The following is a 19236-nucleotide window of genomic DNA, read 5'->3' as shown; positions in this document are numbered from 1 at the left end:
ATTAATGGGTGTGTAAGTAAATTTTTGCTTGGATGCCTCATATAATGGTTATAAAATAGGCAAAACTAATGATTGCAGAAGACCCAAGTTTCAAAATTCTTGTAACAACAAATCAATGGATCACCATATCAAGTAAATCTGGATTTGTGGGTTGCCATACCAAAAAGGTTGGGAACCACTGCTCTCTTCTGAAGTGTGTGTATTGTGATGTTAGGAGTCTTGCTAGTAGATTTAGTGTAAAATGTAGGCAGAACTATTGACTTGACCAGCCAACTGCATAAATGAACTTGCCACAGAATGCTTTAGAATGATTTCAGATTTGTTTGTAATTACTCTACAGTAGAAACCTAAAACTATTGTCCTACAACTCTTACCTTACTCTATTTTATCAACACTTGAATTTCCTTCTCGCAAAGACAGTGCCATGGAATGCTTCAGACAAATCAGCATGGAAGATAGTGTAGCAAACTTTTCAGATGATCAGATAGGTGGTATAAGTTAAATGTAAGCACAGTTCAGAGGACAGTGCAATAGTTCTGCTCAGGTATTTGTTTACTGATGGGAAGGGAGAAAATCACATTTTTTAAAAGTCTGTCTTTTCTAACTTATTATTAAAATAGATTCACTGAGTGGACTTTATTTTTCTGGAGTGTGAAGAAAAGACCCACAGTTCTCCACCTTTTTTTTCATTCTGTGTAGCTTTTTATACTTGTTTTACACTCATTTGAAGAGTTAGTTGAAAGCGGCTCACATACGATATCCTTGCAGACTTGTACTATCTGCACATGCTTGGAGCTAGACCTCCTTATTTCAGCAATAGAATTGTCATTTATCTTCCATACTTCCACTAAGCTATTTCATCTGATAGAGAAGGCCAGTATTTTCTTTCATTAATGTTAGGTCAGAGTTGTGAATTGCCACTCACCCAGTTGCATGTGGCAAGAAATAATTACTTCAAGATGACCAAATGTCAATCCTTTTCTTTTGGGGCCAAATACAACTTAAAATAGGTGCTTACAAAACAGTCTAGCTAGTAAGCAAATGTCATTATAGGTTTTTTAAAAAAATAAAAGCACATAGACACTTCAGTTATAATCAGCACACTATATGGCTGACAACCTTCGGTATCTGGCCACATTCAGAAGTGCTTTTAGCTATTCTTTGTGCTGCTTCTGAATCTTGTGCTCCCTGATTGCTTGTGTATTGTTCTGCAGTCAGAAACACATTCCTTCAAATGCCATTTTGGTGTGTTTGGCTCAAAGGTAAAATATTTCTCATCTGTTTCTTTGTCTTAGTTTAGCTGCTGTAGATTTAGATTTGTTCTTTTCCAGGTTCTGTTTCTTTAAGATTTAAATACATTATTTTCTGACATTTTAAGTGTGCTTATTTCACAACTGTCTCTTGCATAAATATAACAAATGTACCCAATATTGCTCTTACATTTCACACTTTGGTAATGTGCACTCCTGCATTTTTAATCTGAGATTTATGACTTAATCTGAGGCTTTTTTGAGTTTGAGGGAAGATTGATGGGATCCACAAATGTGCTTGCTAGTGGTGACCATATCTTTTTATCAAGTGAGGACAGCATGGACAAAGTCTGGGGGTTAATCCCTGGAGTTGTGCTGAGCTGAGGCACTCAGAAAGCAGTATTCTTTATTTACCATTGGCCTAAATTTGCTAGCTTCTTTCTGAAAGTTGTTAACTCTAAACTTGAGGTCTCTTTCAAGGGAAAGCAGGATAAAACTGTTTTCAATAAATAAAATAAACTTATTTCCTGTTCCACCACAAGGCAGAGCAATTATATTTCACAGGATTAGTTAAACATCTGGCTGTCATCTTCTTGTATGAATATATATACACATATAGTGAATGAATTTGTGCTCTGATGGTGTTTCCTGCTTGGCCGGGGGTTGGACTCGATGGCCCTTGTGGTCTCTTCCAACTCTATGATTCTATGAAATAAAAACAAAAGAGCCCTGCTGGATCAGGCTAAAGGCCCATGTAGTCCAGCAACCTGTCCCCACAGTGGTTAGCTAGATACCTATGGAAAGCCCACACGTAGGTTGTGATCCCTGGCAGCTTAGAGGCATGACACAGCTGATAGTGGATGTAGAATATAGCCAGTAGACATATGGCTAGTAGAATATGGCTAGTAGACATAGGTAGCCTTATCCTTTATGATCTGGCTAATGGTCTTTTAAAGCCATCTAATTTGGTGGAGGGTCACTACATTTTGTGTCAGTGAATTCCATAGTTTAGCCGTGAGCTGTGTGAAGGACTTCACTTTGCAAAATCATTTATAAAGCTTTTTCCTCAAAAACTTACTTGTCTGTTTTTGTGGATGTGTTTTCATTAAAGAGTACAGCAGAGTAAAATCCAACATAGCCATAAATTGTGAAACCATGCTTACCTACAGACATGGTAGATGTAAACTGCACGCTACTAATTTGATAGAAATGCTTCGTCTTGCTCTAAGACCTCTTGTTTTCAGTTAGGAGTTAAGCACATTCTTACATTTTTCTCATGAAATCAGCTAGACTAAAAAGCACTTTGCTATGGTTGGACCGGGCTCCAAAATTAGGAAGTGTTTTGCATGTGAAGTTCTGTGTAGTTTGGGCTGGATGTAGCCTTCCTGTTTGACAGAAATAGCTGTATAGTTACAGTCAAATAATCTGCAAAGAGCCCCTGATGAGTGTTAAAACGGGCATTTGGGAGCTGCTTCACAGGATATTAGCTATAGCCCTGTCTCTCCAAGTGCGATAATGCACTGTATGTAAGGGTCTGCTGATAATCAGGAAGTCTCTGCAGTGTGTACCTGTTTAAAATAAGTGTAGCAGTGTATGTCCAAGTGTATGTCCAAAAGTGAGTGTGGCCACACCATACACTTGCACGCACGCATGCACCCACAGGCTGAGCTGAACTGTATAGATCAGCTGAGGAGGGTGGTTATTGTCCCCCTGCCTTCTCATTAAGTGATCAATCTGGTGATGAGGGAGGGGCAGCTTGCATCCCCATGAGGCACTGGGCTGAGCAGAGAGGTTTAAACTTCTCCCCCACCACAGTGCTATGCATACTACTTTTCATTTTGATGCCACTGCCAAAATTGGTGGGGTCAGAACATTTTTTCACTGGGCTAGATCAGGTCTGAAGGCCCAGTTTAACCACTCCTGATTTATATCATAATCCTTAGGCTTTGTCCATGCCTCCCCTTTTCTCCTATGCTTCCTAGTCTTTCCCACTGTTGATATTTGAATTGTAAGGTGGTTTGCAGTGGGATTTGGCCTCTCTTTTTTGCCTTTGAAGCTTTGTGAAGCATCAAAACTATAGCTAGCATTGTATTAAATAATAAAATCCATTATATGGAAGAAAATCTATAGGAATTGAAGGCTGAGCTCACGACCACTTAGAATATAGATGGGTGCTTCTTGTTAGTGCTCAGATACAACTCTTAGTTCAAACTGGTTTGTTGGAATTGTTCACGCTGTAGATTTGCATGTTGCCACTTCCAAAATGTTGGCTTGAAATGTGGCATCTGAACGTCGAAAACCGAGAGCATGGTTGGCTTCTGGCAGGATTATGACTGCTAAGAGAGTGGCTGTGTGAAGCATCCCTTGCTTGCTCCTTTGTTCCAGGGCATGTGCATTCTTACAGCACTTAACATGTCAAGTTAGGAAAAACTACTATGCTTATATGTTCCCTTTAAAGCACAGCTTGCTCTATGTTAAAAGTGTAACTAAAAATTTAATCACTTGTGGCTTCAATCCGCAGGTTCAATTTCTCCATGTAGAGGATACTCGTGACTTGTGAGGCAAGCCACCATTTAGATTTCAACTGTTGGATCATGGTGTGATCTGCAGTAGTTGGGTGCGTGTTGCTCTTGCACCTGTATAATTGGCTTCTTTGGATTGAAGCTTAATACGTTCATGTGGTACACAGGACAGAGCTGTTGGTTAGTGGGGAAATGTATCACAACTGGAAGAATTGCCAATCTAACTTCTTAGTGCCTTAAATAGGGCAACTAACTTTGTCTCAGTTGTCTTCTGCTCTTCTTTAAGAATGAGTATAAATAGTGAGAAACTGGTGGATGGTGATGAGAACCAGGGTTAGCAATTCTGTAATATATATTTGTGTGCAAAAAGCTTGGTCATGATACATTAGTGAAAGTTCATATTTAAGCCTACCTAGTACAGACCTGCATTGGAGGGTATCAGTAAAAGCACCTTTTGACTACTACTACATGTTTATCAGTCTTAAATATGATTTTTGTGCACATGTTTGTGCATGTGCGTGCCCCCCTGCCCCCATTTGAAAAACTCAAGTTCTTCTAGAATACAGACAGATGTTCTTGGATTCCAACTCTGATCTTCCATGACCATTGGCCATGCTGACTGAGGCTGATAGAATTTGAAGCCCAACAACACTTAGAGCCTCACTTTCCCATTCCTAGTGAATTGTACCCGTTTTTGTATTATCAGTGTAGGCACTATTGCTTTCCAGTTCATATGATGCTATGCATGACAAAGTTAATTACTGGTTCTGGTAGGTTACATTACCTTAAGATGACAACTGCAAAAGGGCATTTTTCTAGACATCCTATATCAGAGGACATCTAGAAGAATTGTTGTTATTTTGCAATATGAAGTGTTTTCAATTAGGAGAAAAATGAGCAGCTGCTACTTCAATTACATACTACTACTCTGTTGCACTGTGTTGCTGAACCTTTAGGGAGTGCACAATTCCAGGACTTCTCTCCCATTCTTTTAAGTCTAACCCTTAGAAAATAACATTTTTTAAAAATACTGAAACTTGAAGTGCTGCTTCTGCTAATGAATTTTGAACAATCCTGATGTCCTTATAGTTTCAAAGTTTGTTTTACCAGAATGCAATAACTGCAGTTCTGGAACTGCAAGCTGTTTCAAATGCAGGGCAAAGTCTACCTGAAACTTTACAGAGTATCTCGATGGCTTTTTGTTGACCCCTTGTTCTGCAGTTCACTTTAAGCAACATGAATTGAATTCAGGTTTAAAAAAACAACAACTATTGAAGAATGCATTTACAGACCACAATATGTCTGCCAGACTAATAAATCAAACTCTTGTATGTTTGCTTTTTCAGAATCTGAAAAACAGCAATATGAACTGCTGTGCTTGTGCTTCTTGACAGAAGGTGATGCTAAGAGGAAAAATCTACAGTGATCAACAGGTTGTCCAAGAACGTTTTTGACAACTCGTCCGTTGCCTTGGAAGCTGGAGGATTGCTGTCCCCAAGCAGATATTTGCCATTTCCTGCCTTGATGCAAAGCAGCACTTGAATTAAACCTGCCACTCTCTGTTCCTTGAGGAAACAGATTCTTATTGCTGTGTAACTGAACACTAAATACAGGGAACCTATTATGTCTAAGAGGCAAAACCAAAAAGGTAAGATTTACGATACTAGACGGGCATATATAGTAAGGAGTGTTGTGTTACAGGCAAATGTCAAGTATGAATTTTTGTTCCTGCCATTTTAGTCCACAGTAGAAGATAATTACTCTAGATCGGCTATTCTCAAGTTGCCTCCCTAGTAAGAAAACACTCAATGTCTTCCAAAATGTGAAATGAATCCTAATAATGTGTTCCTTCACATCCCTTCCCTTCTTGACCCAAAGGAAGACAGCCCAGCAGCCTTTTGGCTTCCTGGTGTTGGAAATCAAGCAAACAAGGAGCATGAGAAAACAGGGTCGCTTCATGGTTCTCGGTACTTAACAATGAGCAAGGTGTAATGAGGCAAATGGTCTCCTATGGCAATGGGTTGATATTCTGCCCCTTGACCCATTTGAGAGACACACACATTTCTGATCTGTCGAGGAAAATCTGGTGTCTTTTCTAGGATCTGCCTCTGCCTTCCCAGGGAGTCTTATGTGCCTCTGAGAACCACTGGTACAAGGATCATACGTATCCTTCAAATCTGGTGTCGTTTGTGGCAGTTTATGTGTGCTGGTCCCGTGGGTTACCCGAGAGGTGAGGTCCCAGTCCGGTCCATGGTCGAAGGTGCACCGTGGAGGCAGTCCGTAGTAGCTGAAGCTGGGTGCAGGGCAGGGAGTCAGGAACAGGTATGCAAGCAGAGAGCCAGGCCGGGTCAGGAGCTCTGGCAGAAAAGCAGGACAGGTTTCAGGCAGGAACTAGCAACCAACAATGTTGCTCCTGCAACTTGGGACTGGGGCTGGCCGGCTTTTATCTGCCCCGAGGCATAGGGTGGCACCGATCCTCTGGTGACTTGCCTCTCCTGGCCTGGAGGCAAGCACTCCTCCTGCGGGAACTTAGTTCCTTATGCCTCTCTGCCCTGAGCCTCTGCAGCTCAGGAGAGGCTGGAGGGTTACCGGACCCAGAGGCAACCGCAGCTTCCTCTGACGGGGCTGAGAGTGGAGCACCTGCAGGCAATGGGTCCTCCATCACCTCAGGAGCCAGAGCAGGCTCAGCTGATACCTGCACCTGAGGATCCAGCACAGGTGAGGATCCTTCAGGCTCAAGCCCCAGCCCCAGCTCAGCTGGTTCTGGAGGCGGGGAATTCTGTGCAGGTTGGGATCCCTCATGTTCAGCATCCGAGTCCAAAGCCCAGGCCATTGCATTATGTCACAGAGGATTAACAATTTGTATGAAGGAGAATTTCACATTGTTTAATTTGCGAAGTCTTGAGTCCTTGAATACAAGGGACTTGTTAAATGGGTCTCTTAGGGCAGAACTAGATGTGGCTCCTCCTGAAAATGGTAGCTGCCTCCCAACTAGCGCCCCACTCCTCACGGTAACATCCAGCAAAACTTAACTGTATTCTGATGTCACAATGTTGTACATTTCCCTGAACACCCCTAGCAGCAGCAAATAATATAAAGTAGCAAAACACATCATTACATGAAATTGGGAGACAGGTAAGTTTTACTACATGTTATAAAGGAGAGAGTTAACATACACCTCGAGTTTCTGTCAACAGCTGTAGATTTATTGCCAGTTCTTTCTGGCTTGGGGTTGTGCTTTTCCTGTATGCGTCAGGTTTTATTTATTAAAAGCTTTGTATGTCACAGTTTGATCTAAAAGATCTGGGATAGCTAACAGTCCAATAGCAATAAAACTAATAATACAAAGTAACAGAGCAAATATTTTAAAATGGACAGTGCACAACAGGAAACAACTATTTAAATTCAGCAGCAGGAAACAGTGGAAACAGAAAACAAAAGTGCTAAACTTTGAATTCTAAGGTTCTCTTAAGAAAAGCACTGCCTTTGGCATGAATATCAGCAGAAAAGGATGGAAAGCTCTTCTGCTGGAGAGTAGCGCAGGTACGGTGCCACTGTCAAGAAGGCTTTGTCTTTGGTAGCTCTCCATCATAACCATTCGTGATTTCAGATGGCCCTGCAGCAGGTATTCTGAGAAAGACATCAGCCATTATTAAGATGCCAGTAGGCTCCCCTGGAACAACATGACTTGGAACTTGTGCCTTTATTTGTAACTTAGCCCTTCATGGAAGACTACACTGATGTACATGCCTTGTAGTCTTTTTCACAATTGAACACAACTTGTGAGCAACATGGCACACCTTCGACATGGCTAGTTCTGAATTTAAACCTTAATTCTGCTAGTGTTGATCCGCAACCCATTTTCAAGTTCCTGATTTTTATTGGTTGACTTCATTTTTTATGATTGCTTGGATTATTAAGAAAAGGTTGCTGACAAAAGAACTCTCCTGCATTTGCAGCAATCCTAGTGTGCAGCAAGGGACGCGGGTGGCGCTGTGGGTTAAACCATAGAGCCTAGGACTTGCCGATCAGAAGGTCGGCAATTCGAATCCCTGCCACAGAGTGAGCTCCCGTTGCTCAGTCCCTGCTCCTGCCAACCTAGCAGTTTGAAAGCACATCAAAGTGCAAGTAGATAAATAGGTACCGCTCTGGCGGGAAGGTAAACGACGTTTCCGTGTGCTGCTCTGGTTTGCCAGAAGTGGCTTAGTCATGCTGGCCACATGACCCGGAAGCTGTATGCTGGCTCTCTCTGCCAATAAAGCGAGATGAGCGCCACAACCCCAGAGTCGGCCACGACTGGACCTAATGGTCAGGGGTCCCTTTACCTTTACCTAGTGTGCAGCACAGTGAGGCCTTCCTGTTGCTGTAACCCCACTACAAACACAAGACCCAAACTGAAGAAATGCTTACAACCTCATGCAGTATTTACAGTCTATACACACTGTTACTATAAACAATGGAATACTGGTAAAAGTCTGTTTCAGCACCGGGTATTTTTCAAGTTCACGTAAAGCCAGTTTCTATTTGCTGGAGTATTTGTTAGATTCCATCTTGAGTTGTTGCCGAGCATGAATCCTCAACTTTAGTGTAATTCAAATTGCTTGCAAATTTATATTTCACTGCTCAGTATCTCACTGTATGACACACCTAACCAATTCCAGTTTAAATATCTCCTAATAGGTTCTTATGACAATCTCAGACTGTCAGAACACTTTCCCTTTCACTTCACCAACCCAAGAAATGAGCAAGCACAGCTTCAGACTTCTCAGTTTATATCACTCCCCTAACAAGACAATACCAGTTTTTAAATAACTGTTATTTCAATTGAAAACATGCTGCATTCAGCTGACTATTCTCATTATAAATCAAACTTCACATTTAAGCAACTAGGCGTTAATGTATGCAATGCAAAAATCCAAAACACTCCAAGTTGAGAAAGTAGAATGGTAGTGGGGTCTTTCTTTTCTCTTTTTTTAAAAAGATGTGTGTACTTCAGGTGTATGAATGTGTTCCTAAAATGTTAATGGAGCCTCAAGCATTTTGTTCTAACCTTGCTCTTGTGTTCACTGATCAGTAATTCTTCAAGCTCTACTTGTTTGCCCTACATACACATTATCTGACATGTAGTCTCTTGAAATAAAAAAAATTCTATCTCTGGGATTAGTTTGTTTGTTTTTAACTGTAAGGATTGTGCACAAGAACACTTTCCACACTTAATACTGCCCACTTGCAATAGAGGGTATAAACTATATTGGAATGAGCTATTTTGTCTTTTATATTAAATAATTGGTGGTGTAACAGGCAAATCCTGGACTATGTCTTACCAGTTGCCAGTGTTTCAACACACTGCATTCTATGGAAAAAGGCATTCTATTCTATTCCATTGACCATATATATATATATATATATATATATGTGTGTGTGTGTGTGTGTGAACCAACTTTTTATCTTGAAGCAGTTCACTTCTATGATACATCTTTGCTCTGTATTTTGCTCTTCTGATAACAGCCTGAGGATAACCTCTTTACATACTACACTGATGTTGCAAATCTGAACAAGTACAATTTTAGTCTTAGAAACTGTGCAGATGGTAAATCGCTTCAGAAATGAACTGAATGATTCTATAATGTAAAATAGTATTCTGATCAATAGGTTTGCTGTAGTTAATTTGTCTATTCTACTTAGAAGTTATTATATGGTATTTCTTGTAACCCTGTGTGATTTTGTGAACCTAGTGTGAGGATCAACTATATTCATAGGAAAAAAGTCATCCACTGCATAATCTAGAAGCAATAATGTAAATATCAATATATATGCCATAATATAACAAATATATAGGGATTTCTTTCTTGGAAATGACTTAGTTTGAACCAAGTGCTCCATATACAAGTTAGAAATATTAAAAGCAACCGGACTCCCCATAATAACTTCTTGGTAATAAAGTTTCTCCCAGGTCTTTGGCCAATTAAGCAATCTGTGGCCTTTACAACTGGGGGGTGGGGGTGGGGGAAAGGGTCTTATTGTTTTGTTTGCTACTATGTTATGTATTTTTTATTTTTATGGTGTGAACTGCCCTGCGATCCTCAGAAGAAGGGAAGTATGGAAATTTCAAAATAACTACATGAATGAATGAGTCTTGCTGCTGTGCCATAATGCCAGTATCTCTGAGAACCCCTCACCAAAGTAGCTGAATATGGTCTCTGTATGCCAAACAGAGATTACATAATTGACTGGACATTCCTTATTCCAGCTGCTAAATTGTTATGGGAAGTACTACTCACGCTGTGGAAAAAAAAGAGTTCTGACCCCCCCCCCCCCAAATCCTAGAGCAGACACTTTGTTCCAGACTACGTTATGTTCCAGTATAAATGCTTAATTACAGTTGCATTAATAATCTGTGCTGTAATGTCTGGAAACAAGAGGCATGGAAGGAAGGGTTATACTTTTATCATAGTCTTGGGTTACTAGCTTACAGGAATTATTTGTATTTTTGGAATTGCATCTGTTTACCCACACAAAAGGCTTGTGGGAAAGTAAGACCAATGCTGTTAAGCTACATAATCAATTAACAGTGACATATATGTATTGGAGAGTAAGGAAGGTGGGTGGGACAAGACACTGTATTCTAGCTATATTGTTGTTTTTAAATTCTGGTAGCTTTCACCCTTGTCTAGTGGATTATTGAAGTCTCTGCAAAAGCAAGAATGGGAAACCCCCGATGACACACTTTCTGGCACCAGAACTGGAAAATTGTTCTTGTTAAAAAGGCATTGGTGTTATACAGTCATAAACTCTGCTCAGGACAGCCCAACTTTTAAAGTAAGGCGTGCCACCTTTAGGTTATACAAGAGTTTGAGCAGCTTGGTGCCTGGGATTTTTTTCCAGGCTTGTCAGCAGCACTGTGAAGACCAGTCTTCTTCAGATGTACCTGACATACGGGCATTGCCTTACACAGGAGAATCTGGGCTCATTCTTTCTCCCCTTCTTTCCACTTAAAAGTACTGATGAGAATGTTTCATTCTGCTTCCTCCTTTTCTTACAATAAAGGGGAAAAGATGCCGTATTTTTTGCTCTATAAGACGCACCAGACCATAAGATGCACCTAGTTTTTGGAGGAGGAAAACAAGAAAAAAAAATATTCTGAATCTCAGAAGCCAGAACAACAAGAGGGATCACTGCGCAGCGAAAGTAGCGATCCCTCTTGCTGTTCTGGCTTCTGGGATAGCTGCGCAGCCTGCATTCGCTCCATAAGATGCACACACATTTCCCCTTACTTTTTAGGAGGGAAAAAGGGAGTCTTATAGAGCAAAAAATACGGTACATCTTTGTATCTGAAGCAATGGTATTATGTATAGGCTATGCAGTGCATTTTTTCTTTAAAAAATGTTTAGGAGTGCTACTCTCATTTTGACTCAAGAAAATCATTTTATCGTTCAAATTGGGGAAAATAAATACAGTAAATGGACAAAAGTACAAAGATTCACAAAATGTTTAGGGGTATGTGTACCCCTGCGTACCCCTAGGGGAAAAAACACTGGGGCTATGACTGCCTGAATCAATCCAGCTTAGCTAGTGTGGATCAGCAAAGATTCAGGCTTGCTTCAAACATTGCACACTTCCAAACATTGGCCACTGTCATGTAGTGCATATAATTTTGCCCACCTTTATTTTATTATTGCAATTTCTCATGCCTTTATTTCACCATCTGTATATGAACTGGGAAGCTGCAGTAAGGAAAACACATGTGGCAGTGACAATAAATCCTGTATAATCTTTACCCAGGCATAAAACAGCTGAGAACTGTATCTCTGTGTAGTGTTTAGTAGTTGAAACATCTGGTTTCTTTTTCCTTATTGCACAAGAACTAAATATTTTTAAATGAAGTCATAAAAGCAGAGTGATTTAACTGCCAGTTTTCAGTGGAAAAGAAGCCTGGTTTAATATTGTTGAAAATAATATTGCATCTTCACTGAAGAGATACAAATAAAATCCATTTTTCTGGACCTAGTTTGGTGAAAACCTGACATTACAGAACTCCTCAAGCTACAGCTCATAAAATTTAGCTAAGTTGTATTTGGAGTAAACCCTTTGAAATCAATAGATTTACTAAAATCAGTCCACTTCATTTTAGTGGGTCTATGCTGAGTATGACTTAGTAGTTCAGAGCAGTCTTCCCCAGCTGTTCTTTCATTCCCGCCACCCTCACAGGCATGCTTGGTAGGCACACGGGAGAGGGCCTTTTCAGTGGCTGCTCCCAGACTTTGGAAATCCCTTCCTATAAAAACTATACTGGCTCCCTCCTTGTTGCCCTTCTGCCAGCAAGGGTAGGCTTCCTTGTTCCAACAGGCTTATGGGAGTTCACTGCTTTTTATGAAAGCTCTGATGCTGTGCTATTTTTATTGTAATTATTGGTATGGTTTTAATAGATTTTATGTATGTAGTTTTAGTCCTGTTGATGTTCAATTGTTTTTTCTATGTTTTTAGCAGTTCTTATTTTTACCTGCAAGTCTCCTTGAGTCCCATCAGGCAGGCACACACACACACACACACACACACACACACCTACCCCTGGTGCCCTCCACATGCTTTGGACTTAAATTCCCATCAGCTCTAGCCAGGAAGCCTATGTTGGCTGGATCTGCAGGGAGTTATAGTAGAAATAATCTGGAGGGAACTAAGTTGGAGAAGGCTGGTTTAGTGTTTTGTCTAGATATGGGCAATACATTGGGTCTGTCTCTCAAAAAAAAATATTGAAGTATATTTAGTTGCATCTTCTGCCTCTAATGTCTGAAACGTGGGTGTTCATCTACCTCTTCAATAAAGTGAATAAGATACTGTAATATTTTGTGGTAAAATCTAAAATACCTGGTTCAGAGGAGTTGGGAACAAATCCAATTAAAATTATGTTAAATAAGAACAATAAGTATTCGGGTTACTTTGCTGTTCCACCCCTAAATTGATCCCACTGCTTTCAGACTGAGATCAGTTGTAAGTGAGGTTGCTTGGTGAGATGCTTACAAAATTCTAGCAGCTGACTTTTCAAATAGGAATTCTCTAGATTTTGTGCTAGTCTCACTAGTGCAAAGGGAATTCCACCCTCTCATGCCCTCAGGTGCCCCCAAGGACCCCCCCATCAGCTCAGGGGGACTGAGAGAACCCCCAGAACAGCACACAGCAGGAGGCGAGGGGAGATTGTTCCATCTGGCAAGCTGAAATGCTTGCACTGACAGAATGATCATCTTAGCGTGATGTTGAATTCTGTGTCTTTTTGGGGGAACTTAATTGGAATCTGATAAGCCACTATTGAAAGAGGGGCTCAAAACCTGTCATAGCATTAGATTACAGTATATTGAATAGCGTTCTGGGCTTGGATTGGAAAAACCTTGGCTCAGATCCCATCTCAGCCCTAACGCCTGCTTGATAGCATAGTCTCTTAGCCCTAAGTATCTTAGCCTATCTGCAGAGGGTATAAGAATAGAAATAACTAATGTAAGCTGTGCTGACTTCATTGGTGAAAGAGCAAGATATAAATCCACAAGGCTTTGTCACCAGTAGAGGGCCCGTCAGCTTCGCAGAAAAGCTACTGATCCCTCTGTCCAATTTGAGTCCTTTGTTGGTTAACTTGTTCAAAACAGAGTTCACATGGTGAACTCTTGTTTGGCCAAAGCAAAAGACAGACTGATTTCTGGCTTTTAATATATTAAGCACATCCTATTTTTCAAGATTCAGATTTATAATAGTCTTTAGTTAAAAGTACAGAAGTCTGTTTCTCACAGCCTGTGAGAAATAGTTCTCATACTTTCTGTTGCATTTCCAACTGTTGGAACTGTAGACACCCAGTCAAATTGAACAGGTGTGGATAGAAAAGCATCTGTAGCTTACATTTAAAAAGTATTAATTTAGTTTCTATCTGTACAGATGATCTGCAAGACTACAGATAACCGTAGCTGATCTGTTTAACATCTTAATCTGGAAAGTGACTTTACGGGAGGTGCTTTTATGAAACCAACAATTGAGTGGTTTTCTAACACCTGAATTCAACTATTCCTGCAATCATGAATGCCTGGGAGACAGCCTAATATAGGAGGCGGGCAGTAAAAGTAGTTTATATTGGGCATTGTCATCTGGCAAAGATTGTTGATTGTCCACCTGATACAAGCAGGTCTCTGAAGTATTTGCTTGGTTCACTGCACTCACCAACTTCTGATCTAGCAACGAGACTCTCATATGTGTCCTATTCTACATCATTTATTAAATTACTTGTATAATATGTTTTTGCTCTAAAGCCATGTGTATATAGAAGTAATCCCTATTGATACTGGGAGCTAGTTCCAAATAGTCCTGCTTACAGTTGTGGCCAAAGGTTATACTAAACTAATTATTATTATTATTATTATTATTATTACTACCACTACTATTACTATTATTATTATACTGCCCATCTGGCTTACAGCGTATATAAAAACATAATAAAACATCAAACATTAAAAATTTCACAATACAGGGGTTCCTTCAGATATCTTCTAAAGGCCGTATAGTTACTCATCTCTTTGACATCTGAAGGGAGGTCATTCCACAGGGAGGGCACCACTACCAAAAAGACCCTCTGCCTGGTTCCTTGTAACTTCGTTTCTCACAGTGAGGGAACCAGCAGAAGACCCTCTGAGGAGGACCTCAGTGTCTGGGCTGATTGAAATTTCCTCTTCAGATCTTTATAAATCCTTTGATTGTATTATTTACCATTTACTTTAAAGTAGTTATTAAAGAACCACTCTAAGCATGTTTACTATGTTGTCAAACTATGTCTTACCTAGGAATGATTGCATCCCATCATTATACCAGCAGTAGCTAACATGTGTTAAACTCCTTTCTGGTACTTCTGGCTTAGTTACCCTTGATTTTGAATTCCCAGTTCGAAAGAATGAGCAAGTTACAAAAGTAAACAACTGCAAGGATCACAATAATGGGCATATTCGGTTGTAACTACACCACTTAAAATAGTGATAAAATTATGGTCTCAATCTACTGATCCTCTGTACATAAAACACTTGGGCTTGCAGTTGGATTTTCTGTTACCTCTCAGCAACAACTCCCATTGTGTGCATCAGGAGTCCCAGTTGCACACAAATTTCAAAGGCTGGCTTGTTCTCCCAGGGAAGCTGCTGTTGAAAGATCAGAGGTTTTTTTAAACAACAACAATAACAACAACAACCAACAGCCATGCTGCACTTGCTCTTCCCTGAATCCAGACAACTGTGCAGATGTATCTACAGCTTGTTTCAATCATTTATCTCTTGGTTTCCTAAATTGAGCTCATAATTTTATCACTACTTAGAGTCATGTAGCTACAACTGTATCAGTGTGATCTTTGCAGTTACAAACTCACTTTGGTTGTTAAACAGAATTTGGAAGACATTTTGGCTTTGGGGCCCATACCTATTAATTAATTCTCCATTTCTTTTCCTGTTGTATCCCTTCTCCCCTATCTTCCTATGTACATCAGACTGTATGTCTATGGGCAGGGTGTATCTTTAATTTTGTTTATACAGCTGCTAGAAAGGAAGAAGAGTTTGGATTTGATATCCCGCTTTATCACTACCCGAAGGAGTCTCAGAGCGGCTAACATTCTCCTTTCCCTTCCTCCCCCACAACAAACACTTTGTGAGGTGAGTGGGGCTGAGAGACTTCAGAGAAGTGTGATTAACCCAAGGTCACCCAGCAGCTGCATGTGGAGGAGTGGAGACGCGAACCCGGTTCCCCAGATTACGAGTCTACCGCTCTTAACCACTACACCACACTGGCTCTCAGGAATGTTACTGGGGTTTTTTAAATTAAAGTAATTGTCAAAATTGAAAGCTCCTATATTTCCCATTCAATATTTAGAGCAAACCCTGACTTTTTAATTATTTGCAATAGGAACCAACCTTTTCAAAATGCAGCTCGGGAACCATGTTATTCCACCATCACCATTGATGAAATGTTCAGACATTGTCAAAATGTTGTGTTTTTTTCTAAGTACCCAAGGAAAGTTTCAGCTCATAATTCTTGCACCCTAACTTAATACTTCTCTTCTAGCAGAATATATATGTGCTTTTGAATTATGGTTTCTTTTAGCTCAGATGCATGACTTTTCTGTGGCTTATTACAGAATGATTCTAACTAATGCCAGTGCGGAAGACATTAGTCATAAATTTAATGTCTTCCCAATATAACTAGTTATAAATTCCATGGAAAAGCACTGGTAGGCATTTGAGCAATGCTCCTTGATGGTAACAGTACAAGTAAATATTTTTAAGATTCGTTCTGCTAATTCACCATTGTCAGAAGTATTAGCAATAGAGGCTGTAAATTTCAGAAACTGAAATGCCAATATCCCTGCATGACCCAGTTGTTTCTTTTGAGCTGATAGTAGAGAAGCAGATGATGTCCTAACCTTTGGACAGCTCAAAAGTGAATTTGCAAGCTACTTCGTGTATCTCAAAGTGAATGAGTACACTATGGTTGAGTGTATCATGTGTGACCATGTATTATCGGGGGGGTGGGATTCTTCTTTAGAGGCATTTACTCACACTTACATTGTAGGGAGCAACAGCTGGTCTCAGCTTCTTATGACATCTATGAAAAAATAGTTGCCCCTATGTATAATGGTATACATTGTGGGTGCTTGTGATGTTTCCACTTATTTCTTAGCATGTGAAATGGTTCTTGAGAGTTGGAGTTGATTAAAATATATACTGTTTCTTATATGCTACAGGTAACTGCATTTGTGGACTTGTGGTACAAAATTGATATCAAAATATTAGCTACATTAGGGGGATTTAGAAAAATGTATTTTAATATAACTATTAATTGCTATAGACACCTGTTTTTCTTAATCCACTGCATGTGTTGCATTTTCTTTTTTAGAATTATAAATTAGCATTCTACCTCCTCCCTAGTTACTTAAAAGATGGAATAATCTTTGTTTGTCAAATATTGACATTATTACTAGTTTACAAATTTCCAAAATTGAAGATGATTACAGGTTTTTTAATGCAATTTTTAATTTATCTAATGCTGTATTTTCAGATAGGACTAGATTGGCTGAACTTAAGAAGGTGCTTGAATTTCTTGCTGTTGCTTCTTCAGTGCAGCTGAAGGGAATGACTTGAGAGGACAGTTTCTCTCCTGTAATTTAAAAATTACCCTAATGGTCTATTTTGTTAAGTTTTCACTTATAAAAGCAGCAAGATTTCACCGTGCTCTTGGGTTTAAATTACTAGGTGTGACTTGCTGTTGCCTGTAAATTGGAGGGCAGCTGCTGTTAAATAGAATTGGAAGGTAATAACAGGATGAGTAATTAGAGGTGCCCTAAAAGTATTTCCTGGCATCTCCTGGATAGCAAAGAGTGTTTTATTCACCCATTCAACTTGCTCTGTATTATTGGAAGTGTTATCTTGGAAGCTAAGTGCCACTTAATGTTAAGCGTGACAGATGTGTTTCAAGTATGCACTGTCTGTGTTAGTGTGTGATGGACACCTTAACATTTGAAGGTATTTAAACACACAGGACCATGCAACAGACATGAGCTTTGGAGCCATGGTTGACTGTGTCTGCATGTGCAGATGTGAATATCCACCTCAAAATGCTACATCTCTTTTTGCATGTCTATAGAGCAGTCTTTTATACACACTGTAAAGTTGCCCTTATAGTGCAGTTAGAAATGTTTTCAAAGCGCCTTTTATGTTTGGCCTCTGTTCAACTAATTCTGGTGATTGTAAGATTTATCCCAACACAGTGGTTCTCCAAGTAGAAAGCTGCCCTTTACGGTAGAAGATCACTAGGTCTGTGGTTGCCAAGTATGAAGGAAAATGAAAGTTCAGTTTGCCCACCATCCTGGCCACTTTAACCAGGACAATGCTAGAGCTGTAAGATTTTCCTCATCTGTACCAATTCAGGCAGCAGATGATGATCATGTTTGAATTTTCTTCCCCATGCCTGCTAACTAGGAAAGAATGTTGAACCTAGCTTCCTTCCTTTTAGGGTTTTTTATTTGTTTTATTTTATTGTGGGGAATGTGGCTGCAGCCTGAAGTTACACAGTATAGAGAAAGGGCTCATTATAAACTGGCCAACAGCCTTGCAGTAAAAAGGGTCACTGTGACAATTTGAGAACAGCAGTGCCAGCATTGCACAGAATTTCTTCATACTATATCCTGTTTATTTGTATAGCTAGGCCATCAAAGAGATCTATTGAAAATACACACAACTTTGTGCAATAGTGAATTCACTAGGGGCAGGGACGTGTCTGCTTTTTGCTTGTAAAATTCTGTAAAGCATTGTCAGCCGTGATATAACTGAACACGATAATAATCTGTTCACCCCCCTTAATCTCCTAATAAACACCTGTCTGTGCTTGAAGTGCAGCTCCAATGACAAGTAGAAATCCCAATGAATAATTTACAGAAGTATGTTAGTTTTGCAGTACTGCCAAATGTGCATAATTTTCTTGTTGAAGATGTCATGTTTCATCGTTTTCTAGAAGCTGCTGTTCCTAATGTGGTGGATTATGCTGCATTGATAGACTTGTGCTGTTGATACCGTAATGAGAGGTTTTCAAGTATAAACATCTGATGAGTGGATCACCTTTTTAACAAGGAAAAGAAATTCAGAAACAAAAAGTTTTTGATGTGCTCAGAGATATTTTAGGAAAGCTTTTGGTGCTGATATGTAGAGCTAAGTTATCGTGCAGGTTAGTTGCAAGTTCTCCTTGGTCTATTTTCATTCCTTACTGGCATATTCTTTGTAAAACAGCAGGGTCTTAACCCTCCTGCGTTTTCCGCCTTCATAAGGAGGGTGGTTGTTCCTCACCTGTCTTCTCCACAATGTTCTCCACTCTTTCACTTGGACTTGGCTACGCTCATGCACGCCAGTGCTCATCACTCATATAGCTTGCTATATGCAAGCACATGGTCTGCTCTTGTTCAAAAACAAAACAAAACTGCTACATTCATTCTCATCACAGCACTAGGCTGAAAGGAGAAGTTTCTTCTTTGCTCAGCCTAGCACTGTGATGGGGAGGAGAGTTATCTTTTCTACTGTTCAGAGAGAGTGATACCCCCCCCGACCACCATCTTAGTTTGATGCTTCCCAGTGCACTGGTGGGGAGGAAGTTAGGCTGGCAAGTCATTTAAAACAGCTTGGCCGGCCTGATTCACTGCTTTGCCAACCGTCTTCTAGACAAGGGCAGCAAGGGAGAAGAGGTGGGGTCATTAAAGTGTGCAGGAGTGGTAAAGTTGGAGGAAGGTTATTTGTTAAAAACTTACTGCCTTGTAAGAGAAAGTATGGCAAGGCTCTGAAGTGCTTTAGTGCCAAGGAGTCGTGTCACATGTGGAAGTGGATGAGTTACTAGAATGGAGGGTCATCACATTGTCTGAAATGTGGGGAAACGTAGTGATTTGGTAGCAGAACACTAGTTTAAAGTGA

At 40.1% G+C, this 19236-nt stretch overlaps 1 protein-coding gene across 2 annotated transcripts in view; it reads left to right on the top strand.

Moving 5' to 3' along the window:
- The window catches only part of SPATS2 (spermatogenesis associated serine rich 2), a 48091-nt gene that overhangs the window by 4331 nt on the left and 24524 nt on the right, over positions 1–19236 (top strand). For both annotated transcript variants that reach the window (XM_083727596.1, XM_083727597.1), the window contains exon 2: positions 5119–5420. In XM_083727596.1, coding sequence (XP_083583722.1) covers positions 5396–5420 — 25 coding nt within the window. In that variant the 5' untranslated portion in view covers positions 5119–5395. The remainder of the gene's footprint in view (positions 1–5118; positions 5421–19236) is intronic.

Source organism: Podarcis gaigeae (assembly GCF_964106915.1).
Source record: "Podarcis gaigeae genome assembly, chromosome: 2".
Lineage (NCBI taxonomy): Eukaryota > Metazoa > Chordata > Lepidosauria > Squamata > Lacertidae > Podarcis > Podarcis gaigeae.
The sequence above is the reverse complement of the archived record's forward strand: the minus strand, read 5'-3'. Positions and strand labels throughout refer to the sequence as shown.